General features: G+C 47.3%; 1 protein-coding gene across 2 annotated transcripts in view; it reads right to left on the bottom strand.

The window, feature by feature from the left end:
* Window positions 1-22,904, bottom strand: part of MFN2 (mitofusin 2) — a 138,201-nt gene that overhangs the window by 52,623 nt on the left and 62,674 nt on the right. For both annotated transcript variants that reach the window (XM_069241259.1, XM_069241260.1), the window contains exons 14-16: window positions 17,572-17,792; window positions 16,870-17,025; window positions 7,227-7,423 (exon numbers count right to left, since the gene is read on the bottom strand). In XM_069241259.1, coding sequence (XP_069097360.1) covers window positions 7,227-7,423; window positions 16,870-17,025; window positions 17,572-17,792 — 574 coding nt within the window. The remainder of the gene's footprint in view (window positions 1-7,226; window positions 7,424-16,869; window positions 17,026-17,571; window positions 17,793-22,904) is intronic.

Here is a 22,904-nt window from a genome sequence, read left to right as displayed (position 1 = left end):
TTGTTGATGCCAGCTTTGATTAAAAGTTTGCTGGGACCCTGCTAACCAGACCCCAGGACCAGTGTTCTTTCCCAAAAACTGTACCTTTGACTCCACAATTGGCACAGCCCTGGCACACAGTTAAGTCCCTTGTAAAAGGTACCCCTGGTACCAAGGGCCCTGTGGCCAGGGAAGGGCTCTAAGGGCTGCAGCATGTATTATGCCACCCTGGGGACCCCTCACTCAGCACATGCACACTGCCTCACAACTTCTGTGTACTGGTGGGGAGAAAACGACTAAGTTGACATGGCACTCCCCTCAGTGCCATGCCCACAACCCACTGCCTGTGGCATACGTAAGTCACCCCTCTAACAGGCCTTACAGCCCTAAGACAGGGTGCACTATACCACAGGTGAGGGCATAGCTGCATGAGCACTTAGCCCCTACAGTGTCTAAGCCAATTCTTAGACATTGTAAGTGCAGGATAGCCATAATGAGTATATGGTCTGGGAGTTTGTCAGAAACGAACTCCACAGTTCCATAATGGCTACACTGAATACTGGGACATTTTGTATCAAATTACTCAGCACAATAAATCCACACTGATGTCAGTGTGAGGGCATCTTAGAGATGCCCCCTGCATGTCAGCCCAACTGCTAGTGCTAGGCTGACCAGTCTCTGCCAGCCTGCCACTTCCAGACAAGTTTCTGGCCACATGGGGTGAGTGCCTTTGTGCACTCTGTGACCAGGAACAAGGCCTGCCCTGGGTGGAGCTGCTTCACACCTCCCCCTGCAGTAACTGTAACACCAGGCGGTGAGCCTCAAAGACTCAAGCCAGGTGTTACAGTGCCCCAGGGCACTCCAGCTAGTGGAGATGCCCGCCCCCCCCCCCCCCGGACACAGCCCCAACTTTTGGCGGCAAGTCCGGGAGATAATGAGAAAAACAAGGAGGAGTCACCCCCTCAGCCAGGTCCACCCCTAAGGAGACCAGAGCTAAAGTGACCCCTCCTTAGAAAATCCTCCATTTTGTTTTGAAGGGTTTATCCCAATAAGAATAGGGATGCCCCCCTCCCCAAAGGGAGGAGGCGCAAGGAGGGTGTACCACCCTCAAGGACCATAGCCATTGGCTACTGCCCTCCAGCCCTAACACACCCCTGAATTTAGGAACAACCCTGAACCCAGGAAATCAGATTCCTGATGTCCTACAACGAAGAAGGACTGCCTAGCTGAAAAACCCCACAAGAAGACAACTGCTTTGGCCCCAGCCCTATCGGCCTGTCTCCAACTTCAAAGAACCTGCACCAGCGACGCATCCTGCGGGCCCAGAGACCTCTGCCGACTGAGATGACTGCCCTGCAACTACAAAGGATCAAGAACTCCTGTGGACAGCGGACCTGTCCAACCAAGCAATAAGAAACCATCTTTAAAGGGACTTCAACCTCACTCCAGAAGTGTGACTCCCCACCATTCTGCACCAGACACCTCTGGCCCGGGTCCAGAAAAACCAACGACCCAGAGAGGATCCTCAGGTGACTCCGACGACGTGTCCACCCTGGGCTGACCTCTCAGCACCCCCACGACGCCGCCTGCCGAGTGAATCCAGAGGACCCTCCTGACAGCAACTGCCCAGGACAAAGAAATCTGACGCCTGGAAGAAGCACTGCACCCACAGCCCCCAGGCCAGTGAAGAACCGACTACCGGTGCAACAATGACCAGCGGGCATCCCTCACCCTTGTGCAGTCGGTGGCTGGCCTGAGAAGGCACCCCTTTGCCCTGCCTGCAATGTCCGAGTGACCCCCGGGTCCCTCGATTGAAATCTATTACAAACTCGACGCCCTGTTTGCCCACTGAACCCAGCCACCCCTGTGCCACGGAGGGTGTTTTTTGTGTGCCTACTTGGGACCCCCCTCAGCGCTCTACTAAACCCCCCTGGTCTGCTCCCCAAGGACGCAAGTACTTACCTGCCAGCAGACTGGAACCGGAGCACCTTCTGTCTCCATAAGCACCCATGTTATTTAGGTTCCTCTTTGACCTCTGCACCTGACCGGCCCTGTGTTGCTGGTGGTGGGTGTTTGGGGTTGACTTGAACCCCTAACGGTGGGCTACCTATGCCCTGGAGACTGAACTTGTAAGTGCTTTACTTACCACATTAAACTAACTGTACTTACCTCCCCAAGGAACTGTCGACTTTTAAAATAGCTTATTGCCATTTTATGAAAAACTGTGTACATTACTGTTTTGGTTCAAAGTCCTAACTATACCTATGCAAAGTACCTTACATTTAATTTACTTACCTGCAATTTGAATCTTGTGGTCCTAAAATAAATTAAGAAAATATTTTTTTTCTATATAAAAACCTATTGGCCTGGAGTTAAGTCATTGAGTGTGTCTTCTCATTTATTGCTTGTTTGTGTACAACAAATGCTTAACACTACCCTCTGATAAGCCTAACAGCTCGACCACACTACCACAAATAGAGCATTAGTATCATCTATGATTGCCTCTGTCAAGCCTCTTGGGGAACCCCTGGACTCTGTGCACACTACATCTCATTTTGATATAGTATATACAGAGGCAGCTTCCTACAGGTAGCCACTGGGTGGGGAACTGTAATCTGGCTTAGTATGGATCACTGTACGATATAACTGAATGTTGCTGGGTCCCCTGCCTCAGGGACATCTCTTCCCTCTCGTCCGTTCTTTTTTGCTAAGGACACAGGGGTTAATGACACCTGAGTCTGCTGAACCTGGGGGACCATCAAGTCACGACTTTCCACCTGGATCTGATGTGTCGACCCTCCACTAAGTCCCCCATCAGGCCAGTCACCAGATGTAAGGGGTTTAGTAAATGACCCCTGCAACACAACAGACGACATCGCTCCACTACCCTGCTTAGCGGATGCCTGCTCCTCCTCCACTGGTCCGCTCAGGTCAATAGGTCCCAACTGCAATGAGTTCCCATTAGCAGACAGGGGGTTGGAAAAAACAAGTTGACTCCAAACGCGATTCAATTAGAGCCAGACAGACTTTTATGGGGTCTAAATGGGTGGCTAATATTAGATCAAACCATTTAAACGTCCTCCAACAAAACCTCGCCAAATGGAAGGGGGAATGATTCCGACTGGGATCAGGAATTGACAAAAACGTCCGCCCCCCTTCCTTCCCCCATCACCCCCTCCACAGTGGGGCCCTGGTCTTCTTCTGTTTCAATACAGGTTCAGTCAGAGTTAACAAACACTACTCCTTTTCTGCAGAGCCCCCAAATGGGTCCAGGGGCACAAAATCACTCAACAACCTTGGACTAGCCCAGACATTTTGTTCCCCTCCTCCTTCCGCAACCTCCTTGGTTCTGTTATCTACCCTCTGCTCAGAAGGACCCAACCCAACATCACTGATAGCCTCACAGACAGCCACACTGACGGTTTGCCCTAGAGAAAGTCTCTTTCCTGCTAGGGCAATCTCCGTTGACACAACCCATATAACTCACTCCAACATTTTATCAATTCACGTGGGCTTACAGGTGCTACCTGGCCTTCCATCACTTTGTGCTTACCCATAATCCTTGTGCAGGGCACTCCCTCGAAAATTACTGTCAAACTTCACTTGTCAGGGGCCCTGGCCAGCCCAGCCTTGGCCAGCCGCAGACGGGTCCGGTCTTCACCTCGAGAGTCCTGTGCCGTGCGAATACTCATGCGTCCTTGCAGCGCATGGCCCCTTTTCCAAGCACAAGGTTCGCTGGGGGATGAAGTCCCACCCCAGCAGGGCTTCACTGTCACACAAAACCAGCACAGGTACGTCCCACGCCGGAGGAAGACTTGAGTGCTCTTGTACAGCGTGGCCCCTCTTCCAAGCATAGGGTATGCTGTGGGATAAAGTACCATCTCAGCAGGGCCTCACTGTCACACAAAACTGTCACAGATACATCCCACGTCGCATGAATACTCAAGTGCTCTTGTAGCGTGTGCCCCTTCTCCAAGCACAGGGTACACTGGGGGATGAAGCCCCACCCCTGCAGGGCCTCATTGTCACACAAAAGCAGCATAGGCATGTCCCTGTGTTCTGTTTTTTGCTTCAAGAATGCATCATATTGTTTCCACAAGATCTTGCCACCTGCTCTTTAGGTAAGTTGCAAAATGTAAAATGTATGTAGATTGTTCAAATTTGCACGAATTGTAGTATTACATGCTCCAACTGGCCGTTCCGAGCAATAGCGCTGGTCAGCTGAAATTACAATTGTCTCTTGATTATTTGTTTTGATGGTCACTATTTTTTCTTTAAACATGTTGACACTTTGGTCTCCCCAATGTGTTGTGTTTTTTTATTTAACAGTAGGGCCCTGGCTTCTGTATCAGGAAACCCCCTCCCACTGTACGTGGCTCGGCCAGCAGAACATCTACTTGTTACCAAACACATTTTGCAAGATTTCTCAAGATAAGCTGAGCAGGCATTGACTGGCAGACCAAAAGTAGCATATCCAACCCATGGTGGAGCAGAGCGTCTTTGACCCACGGGAAATGCCCTGGCTAAATCTGTTCACAACTGCTGAGAATAATCAGTTTCCAAACTTTTTTCCACTAGAGTTTTCTCCAGAGCACTTACTAGGAAATGCATTGTATCAGAGGTAAGGCACAGGGCTCCTGCATGTGTGTCCACAACTACTCAAGTTCTGAGATAATCAAGATGACTTCGGCCCAGTCCGCCTTGAGCATCCCTAACTGGACCAAGAGACGTGGCTACCTGTTCCAGTGGCCCTCTTCTCTCAGCAACAGGGCAGTGTCCTGCAGCCAAGTCTTTACATTCTACACCTTCATGGGTGGAGATTGAGCAACAGCAGTTTAATACATTTGATGTGCCAAATGACATAATGGATGTCATCCTTACAGCTAGACATCCTTCCGCAAACTCCATCTATGCTGGGCACTAGGAGAAATTTGTTGCTTGGTGTACTGATCGACACACTGACACCTGCAGGCCAAACTTTTGGGTGTGTTAATTTTTATTCCTGCATTGACTGAGCAGGGGCTTTTTCCCAATTAATTAATGTTATTTAATCGGCTCTTTCAGTTTTTTTTCCAGTTTACATGATCAACACCCTCTATTCAAATTGCTGGAATTGAAGATTTTGTTACAGGGTCTTACTCACAGGAATCAAATCTACTCATAACATTTCTCTTAAGGACACATTCTGAGTCAATAAACATCTACTCAATGTAGCTCTTGACTCTAAAAACTGTCTTCCTCACTGACGTCACGTTAGTGAACTGCAGGAACTTTTGTGCCCTACATCACGTTTTCCCAGTCAAATTCGTGCTGAAGACCCAGGGCAGTATTTTTGTCCAAAGTTGCATCTCCTCTTCACGTTGGTCAATCCATTACTCTGCCAACAGTTTTTGCTCCACCTCACCACTCCAAAAAGGGAGGAGAGGAGCTACTGGAGGATACCCTAAAAATGTGCTGAGCTTCTATACTGACCAAACAAAAGAACTTAACAGAAGAAGAATAAGGAGGTGTTGAAAAGGACCCTTTTGAGGTGGGTTGTCTTCTGCATCAAAATCGGCTATGCGCTGGCAAAGAAGCAACCCGCAGAGGGCACTGCAGACTCATTCCCCCCACGGACAAGGTTGCTAGCATGGTACTGGCAAGGGAGGTTCCAGTTCTACAAATCTTCCAGGCGGCAATATAGGTATAAATGTACATGTTAATGAAACACTACTGCCTAGACAGCCAGATTTAAAGGGAGGGCCATTTTGCATGTTCCATCCTGCAAGATTTCCTAAGCTGAGTCATTCCACAGATCCTTCACATTTGGGTGGTTCTGGTGTAGTATCTATTCTAACGGTGAAGAATCTGTTATTAGAAGTATCCATCCGAAGAACAAGCACTTTCTGATGGACACTAACTGCAGATTGTTCACTGCTCTGCCACCTCCCTGTTCTGTGGAGAGAATTCCCTAACACTTTATTAAAGTCCCAATTTAGAGATCAGCAAACTGTGAGTGACAATTTGTTTGAAGCGCCCCACGCTTGAGGGCACGGAAGGACAAAGACTGAGAAACTGGCGTGGCTGGAAAAAAACTCCCAAGATCCAGTCTGGCACCTGGGAGAATTCTAATGTTACGAAATCTATAGTTAAGAGTATTCACCAGAACAGCTGATAAGAAAGGTAAGTAGCTTGTTTGTCTTGCCATTAGACACACAATGCTACACTTGCTTTAAGCTGCTCTCCCACAAACTTTCCAGAACTCACTCTCCTACCAAAAAGAAGGGCATCTGACCTGGTTAGGACGTAAGCCGAAATGTAAACCAAGGGACACATGTCTCTTATTAGAAGCCATCAGTAATGCCCTGCTACACACTGCTTCAGAATGCTAGGCCTTTTGAAACTTCTTGTGCTCACAGTCAGATGAAAAGAATATTTTGCAAGCAAACAAAATGTTTCAAGTAGAGGATGAAACGTGTAGTGAAAGTGTCCAATTATAATGTGGAAGGAGCTAGAATTAACTCAGGCCCCTTTAGAATTCGTAATCTCTAAACTGAGACCCTCAATATGAGTTCCCTGGATTCAGGTGCTGGGGATACCACAGGGCCAGAATCTCCAATTCTGGCCAGTATCCCCGCATGTGTAAATCCAATAAACTATGAAATGGAGAATAGCACGCAGACCTAGGAATATCAAGGCTAAATCCACATTTTATCCCTCTATCGTTGGAAATAACTGGCCAAATCTTGCTTGGAAGTGTTGGCAAATAGGAGCTGGGGCCTACCATAGGGCTGATGTGGATTGGATGCAAGACGGACAAAGTAGTTACAGTGGAGCATTTGTTGCTCCCTCAAGCTTTAGTTAGATGTTGAGGGCCATGAGCAACAACCGCCTGCAGCTTTGTGGAAAAACCAGAGTCCTGTGTGGCAGCTCCAGAATGATCATGGCTATGGTTTTCTGAACCAGTAATCCAGGGTCTGAAGTCACCAGGGAAGTTAGAATGACCCAGAGACATAACCTTTATGATACCATTCTGTGCCACTCATAATGAAAGTAAGTGTTTTATTCTCTATGTGGTAATAAAATAATACCTCTGTACATACGTCTAGTTAAATTTACTTGTAGAGTTAACTTAAGTTTCATTTTATCACTTGAATTTTCTAATGTCAGGAAAGGCCTAAGGTATGTGGGCAAAACAGATTACTGGAGGCCTAACAAACACTACATACCATGGAAACTCAGATGCCAATTACTCTCGAGACACTTACTGCTGTACTTGGTGGCTACAGTTGGATCCTGTGTAGCTTACAATGAGTTGCAATTTTTCACTGGCGTACTCTACAAACTGGCGTTTAAAAGCTCTCTCCTTTGCCTTTGTTGTCCAGGTAAGTCTTTCATACACATAAAGGAGACCATAAAGACCAAGTGACAGCGCAATCAGCCGCCAGCCCACAGCTTTCCAAACCTGAAAAGAGAATAGTAATGTGAAGCAGGCCAGGAGGGAGCCTTCCATTGCTTTCAAATTAAGTTTCAATCCATTTCCATGCAAGGTGATGGTTTGCCTTGCAATATGCAAATAGTGCCTGAGATCCCAGGACATCAATCAAATAAATCTTTATTCAACCTCAAAAGGTCATAAAAGAATAAAAACACAGTATCAGTAAAGCGAAGAAAAATATAATACATGACACAATAACATTATTAAAATAACTTAAGAGCAAGCTGTAAGTAAGGCACACTGGCAAATCTATGTTTACTACATTAACCCTAAACAATTCTCACAAACGAGTTTTGTTCCGAGACTTGAAAACATTCAAAACAACAGTTCTTTTATGGGATAACAGCAAAAGCTCACAGTAAAAGGCAGTTCACAATGGAAGCTATCTGTTTGAAGGCTTAGTGCTGAAAATGACCTGTAAAGCTGAACTTAGCATGTCTCCCAGGCTAACAGCACTACTAACGTGTATTAACAGAAACCACATTATACAATATTGGATCTTTCATAGATTCACATGCTTGAATCATTCCCCTTTGTCAAAGTGGGATTCCTATGGTACCTTAGAAAAGCAGTATGCAAGAATCACAATAGGTTATAATGGAAGTAGCCATCAATTAAATAGCCTTTTGGGGAAAAAAGGAGAAGAAAAAAAAAAAAAACTTGACCTATGGCAAATCAGGCGCCAGCACCCTCTAACATACTCCCAAGAGAGGCTGTTTCCCTCAGATTTTCTACTGCATGTTGAGTTAAGGGAGTCTCCCTGAGCTCTTCGCAGTTTTGTTCCTGTGAAATCTATTGTTTCCACAGCACGATGTCAGATTCTTCTGAAAAAGGCCCTTTTCGCTCCTGACAATCCTGTGGGAAGAAAAGGCTGCTTGTAGATAATACTCATAACCCAATAAAATGGGAGGAGCCGTCACTTCCTCCCTACCTATCGGACTCTACTCCTTAGGACGTGGGGGTGGAGGGGATTGCACAATTTGATGGATAGGGTGTTTTTCACCTGCCAACTTTTGTCTCTCGCACAGATATTTTCCTCCATGACTTCAAGGAGCAGGCCAGAAAGTGAGGTCAAACCCCTTAACTGACTATATATATGGAGCAAGAGGATTAAAATAATGTAATTACAGTACCTCCAAAAATACAGAGGACTCCCTGGCTAGCTTAAATGGCCATCTGAAACCAGAATCTGTTGTAACCCAAGCCACCCAACGACGCTCCAAGAACTCTTCTATTCCTTTTTCGGCCCCACCAGACAAGGAAGGCAGATGCTTGGACAATGTGGGAAAGAGGTTGTCCCTTATGTTGATCACTGTCCGCGCAGCCAATACACTAGCGATTCTAGGATGCTATAACCGCCATTTGTGGTCGGATGTGTGTAGCTTCATCAACTTCATCCCAGAGCACAAACAACCTGAGGCTAGGAAGATACTGCCGGAGGGCACCTTTGCAGAAATCAGTGACTGTGCCTTAGACATCACCTCCACAGGTTTCCGACAATTAGCCGGGGCAGCGGTTATGTGTCACCACAGATGGTTTAAGGCCACTTCATTTCGACCCAAGGTCCAATCCAAAATACTAAGCATGGCCTATGTAGGAAGGTTCCCTCTTTCTTGGCATGGTTATCCTCATTGTCTGCCTGTTGTCAGTGTGTTTGACTGTGTCCACTGGAATCCTGCTAACCAGGACCCCAATGGTTATGCTCTCTCCCTTCTAACTTGGTAACTGTACCTTTTTCTTCCCACAATAGGCAATCTGGTTCCCTGTGTAAGTCCCTAGTACATTGTACCTAGGTACCCACGGCATTGGGGTGCCAGGGGATCCCTCTGGGCTGCAGCCATAATTCTGCCACCCATAGGGAGCCCATGCATAAGGTTCTGCAGGCCTGCTATTGAAGTCTGCGTGAATCGGGTGCATGCACCCGTTTTCACTACAGGTCACTGATAGGCCCTTCTCAGTCCAGAGGGCAGGGTGCAAGTACCTGTGTGTGAGGGCACCCCTGCACTAGCAGAGGTGCCCCCACAAACTCCAGGCCCATGTTCCTGGACTTTGTGAGTGTGGGATGCCATTTTACGTGTGTACTGATCATAGGTCACACTACTTATGTCCAGTTACATAATGGTAACTCCGAACCTGGGCATGTTTGGTTGCAAGTATTGGAAGTATGATTCCGTGCACTCTCGGGGATCCTCAGAGGACCCCCAGCATTTCTACCACCAGTCTTACAGGGTTTTCTGGGCAGCCCAAGCTGCTGCCACCCCTCAGACAGGTTTCTGCCCACCTGCAGCTTGATCTGATAAAGCCCAGGAAGGCAGAAGAAAGGATTTCGTTTGGGAGAGGGAGGTAAGACCCTCTCACTTTGGAAATAGGTGTGACTGGCTTGGAGGGTAGCCTCCTCAGGCCACTGGTATGCTTTGAAGGGCACAATTGGTGCCCTCTGTGCATAAACTAGTCTACACCAGTTCAGGGATCCCCAGTCCCTGCTCTGGCACAAAACTGGAAAATGGAAAGGGAAGTGACCACTCCCCTGTCCATTAACACCCCAGGGGTGATGCTCAGAACTCCTCCAGAGGGTCCCTGGGTTCTGCTATCTTATTTCCAAGGTTGGCGGGGAACTCTGGGAGCACCTGAGTGGTCAGGCAGGTGACTTCATAGCCCCCTTCTGAGAAGTGCTTACCTTGCTAAAGTGACCAATCCCCACTTTCAGGGCTATTTAGGGCCTCTCTCTTGGGTGGGTCCTCAGATTCTGCAGGATTCCTCTGCAACCTCCACTTCATCTTCTAGCCACTGCGACTGGACCCTTCGGGAACCGACAACGCTGCAATCCCCAGAGAAGACTCTTCTGCAACTTTGTTCCACGGCTCCTGCCAGTTTTGCAACATTTCCTGAGCTGTGCTTCCTCAAAAGACGGCGGAAGGAGTTAACGTTGGACAAATGGGTGTTGGATGTAGGCAGTTCCGGTCACACTCAGGAATTTGTGCAGAGGCCTTCAAACCACCCTCTGAAAGGAGCGCACCCACCTCATCTTCACTTACTAAGAAAAAAAGCATTACAAATGCTCTTCAAGTGTGCAACAGAGAAAGTTCCCCCTCAGAGAGGATTATGTTTCCACTATCGATTTTTCCAGGTGAGAAAAAAAACACAGGAGAATGAAAGCCAATTCTGGATCTCGGGCAATTAAACAAATTTCTGCGCAAACAATCCTTCTGTACGATAACTCTGTCAGACATCCTTCACCTTCTGAGCAGCGGTGACTACATAACATTGCTGAATCTCCAAGATACCTACTTTTACATACCCATTCAGCCCATGCATCAAAAACACCTTCGCTTTATCGTAGCCTGTACCCATTATCAGATCAGGGTTCTCTTTTTTGGCCTGAAGCCAGCTCCCATAATATTCACAAAATGTCTCGTGCCATTGGTGGCTGCGCTTCGCTATCAGGGTTTTCACGTTTTCCTCCACTTGGGCGATTGGCTGCTAAAAGCGGCAACTTCGAACCAGGCTTCCCAAGCCACCAGCACCTGTCTTGCATTGATTCACAGCCTAGTACTAACAATAAGCCATCAGAAGGCATCTATGATTCCAACACAAAACAAGGTTCTTCTGGGGTACAGAAATCGATGCAGTCAAGAACAAAGCATCACTTTGGGAAGAAACCCATCAAAAGTTATCCAATCTGGCTCTGAAAATCTCCAGAAGAAAGATTGTTTCTGTGAGACTCTTCAAATCACTCCTAGGTATGGTTTCTTCATTGATAAACCTAGTACCTCAAGCCCAGCTAAAGATGAGACCACTGCAGGAAGAGCTGCAGAAATAATGGATGCAGTCTCAAGGGTCCTTCGAGGACTTGATCAATGTTACACCAAGGATGGTAAAGGCATTACAATGGTGGAGTCATATCTCTCAGGGATTGACAGATCCCAGACTTAGTCATCACAACGGATGCTTTCCTGGAGGGCTGGGGGGAATCATTTGCAGGTCATGCATACAAGGAAAGTGGTCCAACCATCAAAAACTGATGCACATCAATCTTTTAGAGGTGAAAGCAATATTCCTTACTCTCCAGGATTTTCTCCCACGAATTTCAGGATCCTTTGTGCTGTTCCAAATGGACAATACGACCAGCATGTTTTACATCAACAAACTTAGAGGAACACAACCCACACGCCTTTCACAAGAAGCGCAAGCTCTTTTGGATTGGCTCATGTTACACAGGATTTCCCTGAGTGCAGAACACATGTCTGCCGTCAACAATGCTCTTGCAGGCACATTCAGCAGGACAGAGGACAGTCACCAAGAACGAGAGCTTGATCAACAAGAGGTGAACAAAATCTTCTTGTGCTGGGGCAAACGTCATTGTATTTCTTTGCTACAAACAAGAATGCTAAAATGCCAGTTCTACGCCAGTCGATACCCGCTCCAGGGATCATGAGGGAATGCCCTTTCAATGTGATGGTCTGGGATCTTTAAATATGCTTTCCCCCTTCCCATTGCTTACCAGAGTTCCCAGGAAAATTAAAGAAGAGCACTCCCTGCTCTTCCTAATAGCTCCCACTGACCAGACAGCATTGGTTCAGAGAGCTGATTCTATTATCTGTAACCGACCCCATCTGACTTCCCAAGAAACAGGAAGCCAGTCTCTCTCCAGCTGCATGCATGGCTCCTGAGTTCTATGAATTTCCGGAACATGAACATCGATCAGGAATGTAGGGTGATACTGTCCAGAGCACAGGCAGAAAGTATGAACAAAACTTACAGGCTGAAGTGGAAAAGGTTCTGCGCTTGGTGCCAGCAAAACAACCTGCACCCGTTTGAGGCCCCTCCAGAACAGATCATAACTTATCTTCTCTCATTCACCAAATCCGGCTTGTCCATGCCTCTATTAAGGTTCACCTGGCTGCAATCTCAAGATACTGGCATTCTACACACACTATTTCACTCTGTTCCTCAGGACTCATCAAGCAGTTTATGAAAGGGTTGTTTCGAACCTTTCCTCCTGTGTGAGCAGTGTAGGAAAGTACCATCTTGCCTGGCACGTTACCCCCATTTATCACTGTATATATGTTGTTTTAGTTGTATGTGTCACTGGGACCCTGCCAGCCAGGGCCCCAGTGCTCATAAGTGTGCCCTGAATGTGTTACCTGTGTTATGACTAGCTGTCTCACTGAGGCTCTGCTATCCAGAACCTCAGTGGTTATGCTCTCTCATTTCTTTCAAATTGTCACTAACAGGCTAGTGACCAATTTTACCAATTTACATTGGCTTACTGGAACACCCTTATAATTCCCTAGTATATGGTACTGAGGTACCCAGGGTATTGGGGTTCCAGGAGATCCCTATGGGCTGCAGCATTTCTTTTGCCACCCATAGGGAGCTGACAATTCTTACACAGGTCTGCCACTGCAGCCTGAGTGAAATAACGTCCACGTTATTTCACAGCCATTTACCACTGCACTTAAGTAACTTATAAGTCACCTATATGTCTAACCTTTACCTGGTAAAGGTTAGGTGCAAAGTTACTTAGTGTGTGGGCACCCTGGCACTAGCCAAGGTGCCCCTACATTGTTCAGGGCAAATTCCCCGGACTTTGTGAGTGCGGGGACACCATTACACGCGTGCACTACACATAGGTCACTACCTATGTGTAGCTTCACAATGGTAACTCCGAATATGGCCATGTAACATGTCTATGATCATGGAATTGCCCCCTCTATGCCATCCTGGCATAGTTGGCACAATCCCATGGGTCTGTAGCTCAGACCCTGGTACTGCCAAACTGCCTTTCCCGGGGTTTCACTGCAGCTGCTGCTGCTGCTGCTGCCAACCCCTCAGACAGGTTTCTGCCCTCCTGGGGTCCAGCCAGGCTTGGCCCAGGATGGCAGAACAAAGGACTTCCTCAGAGAGAGGGTGTTACACCCTCTCCCTTTGGAAAATGGTGTGAAGGCAGGGGAGGAGTAGCCTCCCCCAGCCTCTGGAAATGCTTTCATGGGCACAGATGGTGCCCATTTCTGCATAAGCCAGTCTACACCGGTTCAGGGACCCCTTAGCCCTGCTCTGGCGCGAAACTGGACAAAGGAAAGGGGAGTGACCACTCCCCTGACCTGCACCTCCCCTGGGAGGTGTCCAGAGCTCCTCCAGTGTGCACCAGACCTCTGCCATCTTGGAAAAAGAGGTGCTGCTGGACACTGGACTGCTCTGAGTGGCCAGGGCCAGCAGGTGACGTCAGAGACTCCTTCTGATATGCTCCTTCAGGTGTTGCTAGCCTATCTTCTCTCCTAAGTATCCAAACCCTCTTTTCTGGCTATTTAGGGTCTCTGCTTTGGGGATTTCCTTAGATAACGAATGCAAGAGCTCATCAGAGTTCCTCTGCATCTCTCTCTTCACCTTCTGCCAAGGAATCGACTGCTGACCACGCTGGAAGCCTGCAAAACTGCAACAAAGTAGCGAAGACGACTACTGCAACTCTGTAACGCTGATCCTGCCGCCTTCTCGACTGTTTTCCTGGTGGTACATGCTGTGGGGGTAGTCTGCCTCCTCTCTGCACTAGAAGCTCCGAAGAAATCTCCTGTGGGTCGACGGAATCTTCCCCTGCTACCGCAGGCACCAAAGAACTGCATCACCGGTACCCTGGGTCTCCTCTCAGCACGACGAGCGAGGTCCCTTGAATCGAGCAACTCTGTCCAAGTGACTCCCACAGTCCAGTGACTCTTCAGTCCAAGTTTGGTAGAGGTAAGTCCTTGCCTCCCCACGCCAGACTGCATTGCTGGGAACCGCGACTTTTGCAGCTACTCCGGCCTCTGTGCACTTCTGGTGGAAATCCTTTGTGCACAGCCAAGCCTGGGTCCACGGCACTCTAACCTGCATTGCACGACTTTCTAAGTTGTCCTCCGGCGACGTGGGACTCCTTTGTGCGACTTCGGGTGAGCACCGTTTCACTCCTCTTCGTAGTGCCTGTTCCAGCACTTCTGCGGGTGCTGCCTACTTCTGAGAGGGCTCCTTGTCTTGCTCGACGCCCCCTCTGTCCCCAGACGCAATTGGCGACATCCTGGTCCCTCCTGGGCCACAGCAGCATCCAAAAACGCTAACCGCACGACTTGCAACTAGCAAGGCTTGTTGGCGGTCTTTCTTCAGGAAAACACTTCTGCACGACTCTCCACGGTGTGGGGGATCCATCCTCCAAAGGGGAAGTCTCTAGCCCTTGTCGTTCCTGCAGAAACCTCAGCTTCTACTGTCCAGTAGCAGCTTCTTTGCACCCACAGCTGGCATTTCCTGGGCATCTGCCCATCTCCGACTTGCTTGTGACTTTTGGACTTGGTCCCCTTGTTCCACAGGTACCCTCGACTGGAAATCCATCGTTGTTGCATTGCTGGTTTGTGTCTTTCCTGCAGAATTCCCCTATCACGACTTCTATGTCCTTTGGGGAACTTTAGTGCACTTTGCACTCACTTTTCAGGGTCTTGGGGTGGGCTATTTTTCTAACCCTAACTGTTTTCTTACAGTCCCAGCGACCCTCTACAAGGACACATAGGTTTGGGGTCCATTTGTGGTTCGCATTCCACTTTTGGAGTATATGGTTTGTGTTGCCCCTATCCCTATGTGTCCCCATTGCATCCTATTGCAACTATACATTGTTTGCACTGTTTTCTAATACTATACTGCATATTTTTGGTACTGTGTACATATATCTTGTGTATATTTGCTATCCTCATACTGAGGGTACTCACTGAGATACTTTTGGCATATTGTCATAAAAATAAAGTACCTTTATTTTTAGTATATCTGTGTATTGTGTTTTCTTATGATATTGTGCATATGACACTTGTGGTACTGTAGGAGCTTCACTCGTCTCCTAGTTCAGCCTAAGCTGCTCTGCTAAGCTACCATTATCTATCAGCCTAAGCTGCTAGACACCCTATACACTAATAAGGGATACCTGGGCCTGGTGTAAGTACCCCTTGGTACTCACTACAAGCCAGTCCAGCCTCCTACAAGCAGCTCCCAGGAATGGCATCTTAACATCATTCTTTCTCAATTAATGAAATTCCCATTCAAACCGATACATAAGGCTGAACTGAAATTTCTTAAATTGAAGGTCTCAAGTCTTCTCTCCCTCACTTCTACCAGAAAGGCAGTGACATACAGGCCATTACAATAAGAACCCTTTCTGCATTTCTCAGATAAATTCGTCCTTCTCAGAACAAATCCAGGATACATATCAAAGGTTCCTTCACATTCCCTCTTAATGAACCAATTATACTTCAAACATTTTTCCTAATCCAGCTACACCAGCTGAAAGGACTCTTCACACATTGGACAACAAACAATGTCTGACGTTTTATCTCCTTCACACTCAGCAGCCCTGCAGAAAGGATCAACAGTTAGTCTCTTAAAGTCGTGAGAGGCCAACAGTGACAAAGGCGACAACAGTATGGTGGATCTCAATGACTATACAATTTTGCCACTCTAAAGCTGGAAAACCACTGACCTGAAAGCCTAAGACACGAAAGCAGTGTCAACCTCAACTACTCTCTTTGCTAGCATCGCTCTGGATAAGATATGCTGGGCTCCAACATGGAAAACTACTCATTCCTTTACACAGAACTACTGCCTTGACTCATCACAGCGCAGCGATTCGGCCATAGGACACGCTCTGCTGAGTCAACTATTTCCTTACGGTAAGCCTCTTTTCTGATACAAGACTGTTTTCATGGTGTTTAATGCTTGCCTTCCTTGTGTTGCTTAATCAAGTATTCATGCATGAATGCTTACAATTTCACAGTTATTTACAATCAGATTGAGAATAATGTGGTTGTATCCTGCTTATTCATATCTAACGCTTCTCTTATGTTATTATGAATTATTTTTCTTTTGGCCCACCATCCACTAAGGGTTGAGACAGTTGCTTGCTGTACTGCTTGCTATTCTGATTCAAGCATGTGAATCTATGAAAAATCCAATACTGGATAAGAAAACAAGTTACTTACCTGTAACTGCAGTTACCCAGTATTGGTATCTTTCATAGACTCGCATGTAACCCACCCTCCTACCCTTTGAGGCACCCCTTATATTTTAGAGTAACCTGCACTGTTGTGTTCCAAAATATGAGGGAAATAAGCCTCTCTTGGGAGTATTCTAGAGGGTGCTGGTGCCTGATTGGTCATAGGTCAAGTTTGGTTCTTTTTTCAAAAGAACATAGATAAGCTATTTAATTGATAGTTACTGCAAATACTGCCATAAAGCCTATTGCAATTTGTGCATACTGCTTTTCTAAGGTATAGTGGAACTTCCACTTTGACAATGGGGAATGATTCAAGCATGTAGAATCTATGAAAGTCACAATACTGGATAATGGCAGTTACAGATAAGTAACTTGTTTTCTTCCCCACCACAGGCATCAATGTATAACTTACCACTCCGCCCACCACCAGAATTCCCATGGATGTGCGGGAAGTCAGTGATGCCAAGCCAGTCACCATGGAGACCATGAGCTCTTCCTGAGTTAAGGACCCCTGTGGTAATGGGGGCATACTTGGGTTCACAGGTGTTAGAGGTAAGGGACGTTGAACCTAGGGGAAAAAAACAGTTTGGTTGAAACAGAAGAGTGAACTAAATAAGTGTTGGTTACAATGTTAAGGTAACCCTAGAGTCTTCTATAGGAACCCTGGCTACTGAACTCAAACGTGATAAAGGAAAGTCATGGGGACAACTCACAGAGCTTATCTTACAAAGGAACCACCAACACTTAGCTTTGTATCAACCCATAACAAATCTAAAATTCCTAAGATTACACCCAGTGGAAGACAAGAAAAAGAACATACAAAAATCCTGCACAGATAGTGCAACTCCATAACAAACATATTTCACTACACAGTACAGTGAAGCATGCCTTACATAGGGAGCTAGATCTGTGACAGCACACAACCACAGTTGAAGCAAAATTTCTATGTCACTTTAGCTTCAAATGTGTATGTGACAGTGCACGCAGTAGATTCTGCAGGCCAGAAAAAAACACCCTTTCCCAAGAATTAAAAGCTCAAACTGCCCAAGAAACAGTGTTGGTCAAAACAAAACAGACCAAGCCATCACTCAGACATTCTATCATTTAGTCTCACCTGGTCACTATATCCCATCAACGCTCTGCGCCCATTCTTAGGTCCCAGAAACCTATTAACCAACATTGTCCATCCCATAGAAAAGTGGAAGGAAATGTCTTCCTGGAAGTCACTGCACAGCTTATCACAGTTCAGGTCGTAGCTGAGATTAAAGCACTGACGGGGGACCAGCAGATCCACCTGTCCTCGCAGATTGACTGGGAGGAGAGGCAGAAATCCATCTGCCAAGAAAAAAAAAGAACAAGTCAAAGCAATCCAAACAGACAGACACTTCCAGTGCCTAGAAGGATAGTACAAAGAACACCAATAAATAACTTTCATTTAATGGGACAGGCCCTGAAGGAAATTAGAGTCATCAGTAGCCGGTATACAGACTAAACTAAAAGCATCACATCAGCAAGGGCCTCAATATAAACTAAGTACCACCAAGACAACGTAGCACACTTGCAACTGGAAATTCCTATGGTGGAATGCTTCTGTTTTTTCTTTTACTTTCTGTAAAGAAATGGCTCCCTGTTGCAGTTACCCCCCACTTTTTGCCTGATACTGATGCTGACTTGACTGAGAAGTGTGCTGGGACCCTGCTAACCAGGCCCCAGCACCAGTGTTCCTTCACCTAAAATGTACCATTGTATCCACAATTGGCACACCCTGGCATTCAGATAAGTCCCTTGTAACTGGTACTTCTAGTACCAAGGGCCCTGATGCCAAGGAAGGTCTCTAAGGGCTGCAGCATGTCTTATGCCACCCTAGAGACCCCTCACTCAGCACAGACACACTGCTTGCCAGCTTGTGTGTGCTGGTGAGAACAAAATGAGTAAGTCGACATGGCACTCCCCTCAGGGTGCCATGCCAGCCTCTCACTGCCTATGCATGTATAGATCAGTCACCCCTCTAGCAGGCCTTACAGCCCTAAGGCAGGGTGCACTATACCATAGGTGAGGGTACCAGTGCATGAGCATGGCACCCCTACAGTGTCTAAGCCAAACCTTAGACATTGTAAGTGCAGGGTAGCCATAAGAGTATATGGTCTGGGAGTCTGTCAAACACGAACTCCACAGCACCATAATGGCTACACTGAAAACTGGGAAGTTTGGTATCAAACTTCTCAGCACAATAAATGCACACTGATGCCAGTGTACATTTTATTGCAAAATACACCCCAGAGGGCACCTTAGAGGTGCCCCCTGAAAACTTAACCGACTGTCTGTGTAGGCTGACTAGTTCCAGCAGCCTGCCACACTAGAGACATGTTGCTGGCCCCATGGGGAGAGTGCCTTTGTCACTCTGAGGCCAGTAACAAAGCCTGCACTGGGTGGAGATGCTAACACCTCCCCCAGGCAGGAGCTGTAACACCTGGCGGTGAGCCTCAAAGGCTCACCCCTTTGTCACAGCCCAGCAGGGCACTCCAGCTTAGTGGAGTTGCCCGCCCCCTCCGGCCACGGCCCCCACTTTTGGCGGCAAGGCTGGAGGGAACAAAGAAAGCAACAAGGAGGAGTCACTGGCCAGTCAGGACAGCCCCTAAGGTGTCCTGAGCTGAGGTGACTCTGACTTTTAGAAATCCTCCATCTTGCAGATGGAGGATTCCCCCAATAGGGTTAGGATTATGACCCCCTCCCCTTGGGAGGAGGCACAAAGAGGGTGTACCCACCCTCAGGGCTAGTAGCCATTGGCTACTAACCCCCCAGACCTAAACACGCCCTTAAATTTAGTATTTAAGGGCTACCCTGAACCCTAGAAAATTAGATTCCTGCAACTACAAGAAGAAGGACTGCCTAGCTGAAAAACCCCTGCAGAGGAAGACCAGAAGACGACAACTGCCTTGGCTCCAGAAACTCACCGGCCTGTCTCCTGCCTTCCAAAGATCCTGCTCCAGCGACGCCTTCCAAAGGGACCAGCGACCTCGACATCCTCTGAGGACTGCCCCTGCTTCGAAAAGACAAGAAACTCCCGAGGACAGCGGACCTGCTCCAAGAAAAGCTGCAACTTTGTTTCCAGCAGCTTTAAAGAACCCTGCAAGCTCCCCGCAAGAAGCGTGAGACTTGCAACACTGCACCCGGCGACCCCGACTCGGCTGGTGGCGATCCAACACCTCAGGAGGGACCCCTGGACTACTCTAAGACTGTGAGTACAAAAACCTGTCCCCCCTGAGCCCCCACAGCGCCGCCTGCAGAGGGAATCCCGAGGCTTCCCCTGACCGCGACTCTTTGAATCCTAAGTCCCGACACTTGGGAGAGACCCTGCACCCGCAGCCCCCAGGACCTGAAGGACCGGGCTTTCACTGGAGGAGTGACCCCCAGGAGTCCCTCTCCCTTGACCAAGTGGAGGTTTCCCCGAGGAACCCCCCCCTTGCCTGCCTGCAGCGCTGAAGAGATCCCTAGATCTCCCATTGACTTCCATTACAAACCTGACGCTTGTTTCTACACTGCACTCGGCCGCCCCCGCGCTGCTGAGGGTGAAATTTCTGTGTGGGCTTGTGTCCCCCCCGGTGCCCTACAAAACCCCCCTGGTCTGCCCTCCGAAGACGCGGGTACTTACCTGCAAGCAGACCGGAACCGGGGCACCCCCTTCTCTCCATTCTAGCCTATGCGTTTTGGGCACCACTTTGAACTCTGCACCTGACCGGCCCTGAGCTGCTGGTGTGGTGACTTTGGGGTTGCTCTGAACCCCCAACGGTGGGCTACCTTGGACCAAGAACTGAACCCTGTAAGTGTCTTACTTACCTGGTAAAACTAACAAAAACTTACCTCCCCCAGGAACTGTGAAAATTGCACTAAGTGTCCACTTTTGAAATAGCTATTTGTGAATAACTTGAAAAGTATACATGCAATTGAAATGATTCAAAGTTCCTAATGTACTTACCTGCAATACCTTTCAAACAAGATATTACATGTTAAATTTGAACCTGTGGTTCTTAAAATAAACTAAGAAAAGATATTTTTCTATACAAAACCTATTGGCTGGATTTGTCTCTGAGTGTGTGTACCTCATTTATTGTCTATGTGTATGTACAACAAATGCTTAACACTACTCCTTGGATAAGCCTACTGCTCGACCACACTACCACAAAATAGAGCATTAGTATTATCTATTTTTACCACTATTTTACCTCTAAGGGGAACCCTTGGACTCTGTGCATGCTATTCCTTACTTTGAAATAGCACATACAGAGCCAACTTCCTACATTGGTGGATCAGCGGTGGGGTACAAGACTTTGCATTTGCTGGACTACTCAGCCAATACCTGATCACACGACAAATTCCAAAATTGTCATTAGAAATTGATTTTTGCAATTTGAAAAGTTTTCTAAATTCTTAAAAGACCTGCTAGGGCCTTGTGTTAGATCCTGTTTAGCATTTCTTTTAGAGTTTAAAAGTTTGTAAAAGTTTGAATTAGATTCTAGAACCAGTTGTAGATTCTTAAAAAGTATTCCAACTTTTAGAAGCAAAATGTCTAGCACAGATGTGACTGTGGTGGAACTCGACACCACACCTTACCTCCATCTTAAGATGAGGGAGCTAAGGTCACTCTGTAAAATAAAGAAAATAACAATGGGCCCCAAACCTACCAAAATACAGCTCCAGGAGCTTCTGGCAGAGTTTGAAAAGGCCAACCCCTCTGAGGGTGGCAACTCAGAGGAAGAGGATAGTGACTTGGAGGAAAATTCCCCCCTACCAGTCCTATCTAGGGAGAACAGGGTCTCTCAAACCCTGACTCCAAAAATAATAGTCAGAGATGCTGGTTCCCTCACAGGAGAGACCAACACCTCTGAAATCACTGAGGATAACTCCAGTGAAGAGGACATCCTGTTAGCCAGGATGGTCAAAAGATTGGCTTTGGAAAAGCAGCTCCTAGCCATAGAAAGGGAAAGAAAAGAGATGGGCCTAGGTCCCATCGATGGTGGCAGCAACTTAAATAGGGTCAGAGATTCTCCTGACATCCTAAAAATCCCCAAAGGGATTGTAACAAAATATGAAGATGGTGATGACATCACCAAATGGTTCACAGCTTTTGAGAGGGCTTGTGTAACCAGAAAAGTAAACAGATCTCACTGGGGTGCTCTCCTTTGGGAAATGTTCACTGGAAAGTGTAGGGATAGACTCCTCACACTCTCTGGAAAAGATGCAGAATCTTATGACCTCATGAAGGGTACCCTGATTGAGGGCTTTGGATTCTCCACTGAGGAGTATAGAATTAGATTCAGGGGGGCTCAAAAATCCTCGAGCCAGACCTGGGTTGATTTTGTAGACTACTCAGTAAAAACACTAGATGGTTGGTTAACTGGAAATGAAGTGTGTGACTATGTTGGGCTTTATAATTTGTTTATGAAAGAACACATTTTAAGTAACTGCTTCAATGAAAAGTTGCATCAGTATCTGGTAGACCTAGGTCCAATTTCTCCCCAAGAATTGGGAAAGAAGGCAGACCACTGGGTCAAGACTAGGCTAACCAAAACTTCCACTGGGGGTGACCAAAAGAAAGGGGTTACAAAAACTCCCCAGGAGAAAGTGGGTGACACTAGAAACAAAGAAAAAGAGTCCTCTGTAGGCCCCCAAAAACCAGAACAGGTGGGTGGGCCCCAAGACACAACCCAAAACAAAGGTGGGTACCAGGGTAAGAACTGGGATGCCACTAAGGCATGGTGCCACAACTGTAAACAGTCTGGGCACCACACCAAGGACACTTCTTGTCCCAAAAACAAACCCCAGAACAAAATTCCAGGGGTAACCAGTGTAGCCATGGGAGATGACTCCTCAGATGAGGAGGTCTTCATAGCCTTCAACTGGAAACAGGGCCCAACAGGTGAGTTGGAGATTCCAGAGGGAAGTAGACACTTCCACCACCTACTGGTGAATGGAATCCCAACCACTGCCCTGAGAGACACTTGTGCCAGTCACACTATTGTGCATGACAGGCTGGTGCTCTCAAACCAGTACATCCCAGGTGAGACTGCCAGGGTAAGAGTTAGCCTAGACAGGGTCACTAGGAGGCCTGTGGCTTTAGTGCCCATAGAAGTGGGTGGCACTCTTAGCTGGAGAAGGGTAGTAGTCAGTACAGACCTCCCCCTTGATTGTCTCCTTGGAAATGACTACCCAGAGGTTAGTCAGAGCCCAAGAGAGGAACTGGTCCAGTGCCAGTCCTCTCCCAAGGATTCTGGAAGTCCTGCCTCTGCAGTAAATGCAAGCAGGCCCCAGAAGAAGAAGAAAAGAAAACAGAGTAGGAAGGGTGGACAACCTTTAGCCAAAGTTACAGCAAGCCAAGGAGATTCTGCTCCAGTAGGGGAGAACTCCAAAAATGGCCCTGATAAAGTCCAACCTGACCCACAAGAAGTC

The sequence above is a fragment of the Pleurodeles waltl genome, chromosome 6 (assembly GCF_031143425.1).
Source record: "Pleurodeles waltl isolate 20211129_DDA chromosome 6, aPleWal1.hap1.20221129, whole genome shotgun sequence".
NCBI classification, from domain to species: Eukaryota; Metazoa; Chordata; class Amphibia; order Caudata; family Salamandridae; genus Pleurodeles; species Pleurodeles waltl.
The sequence above is the reverse complement of the archived record's forward strand: the minus strand, read 5'-3'. Positions and strand labels throughout refer to the sequence as shown.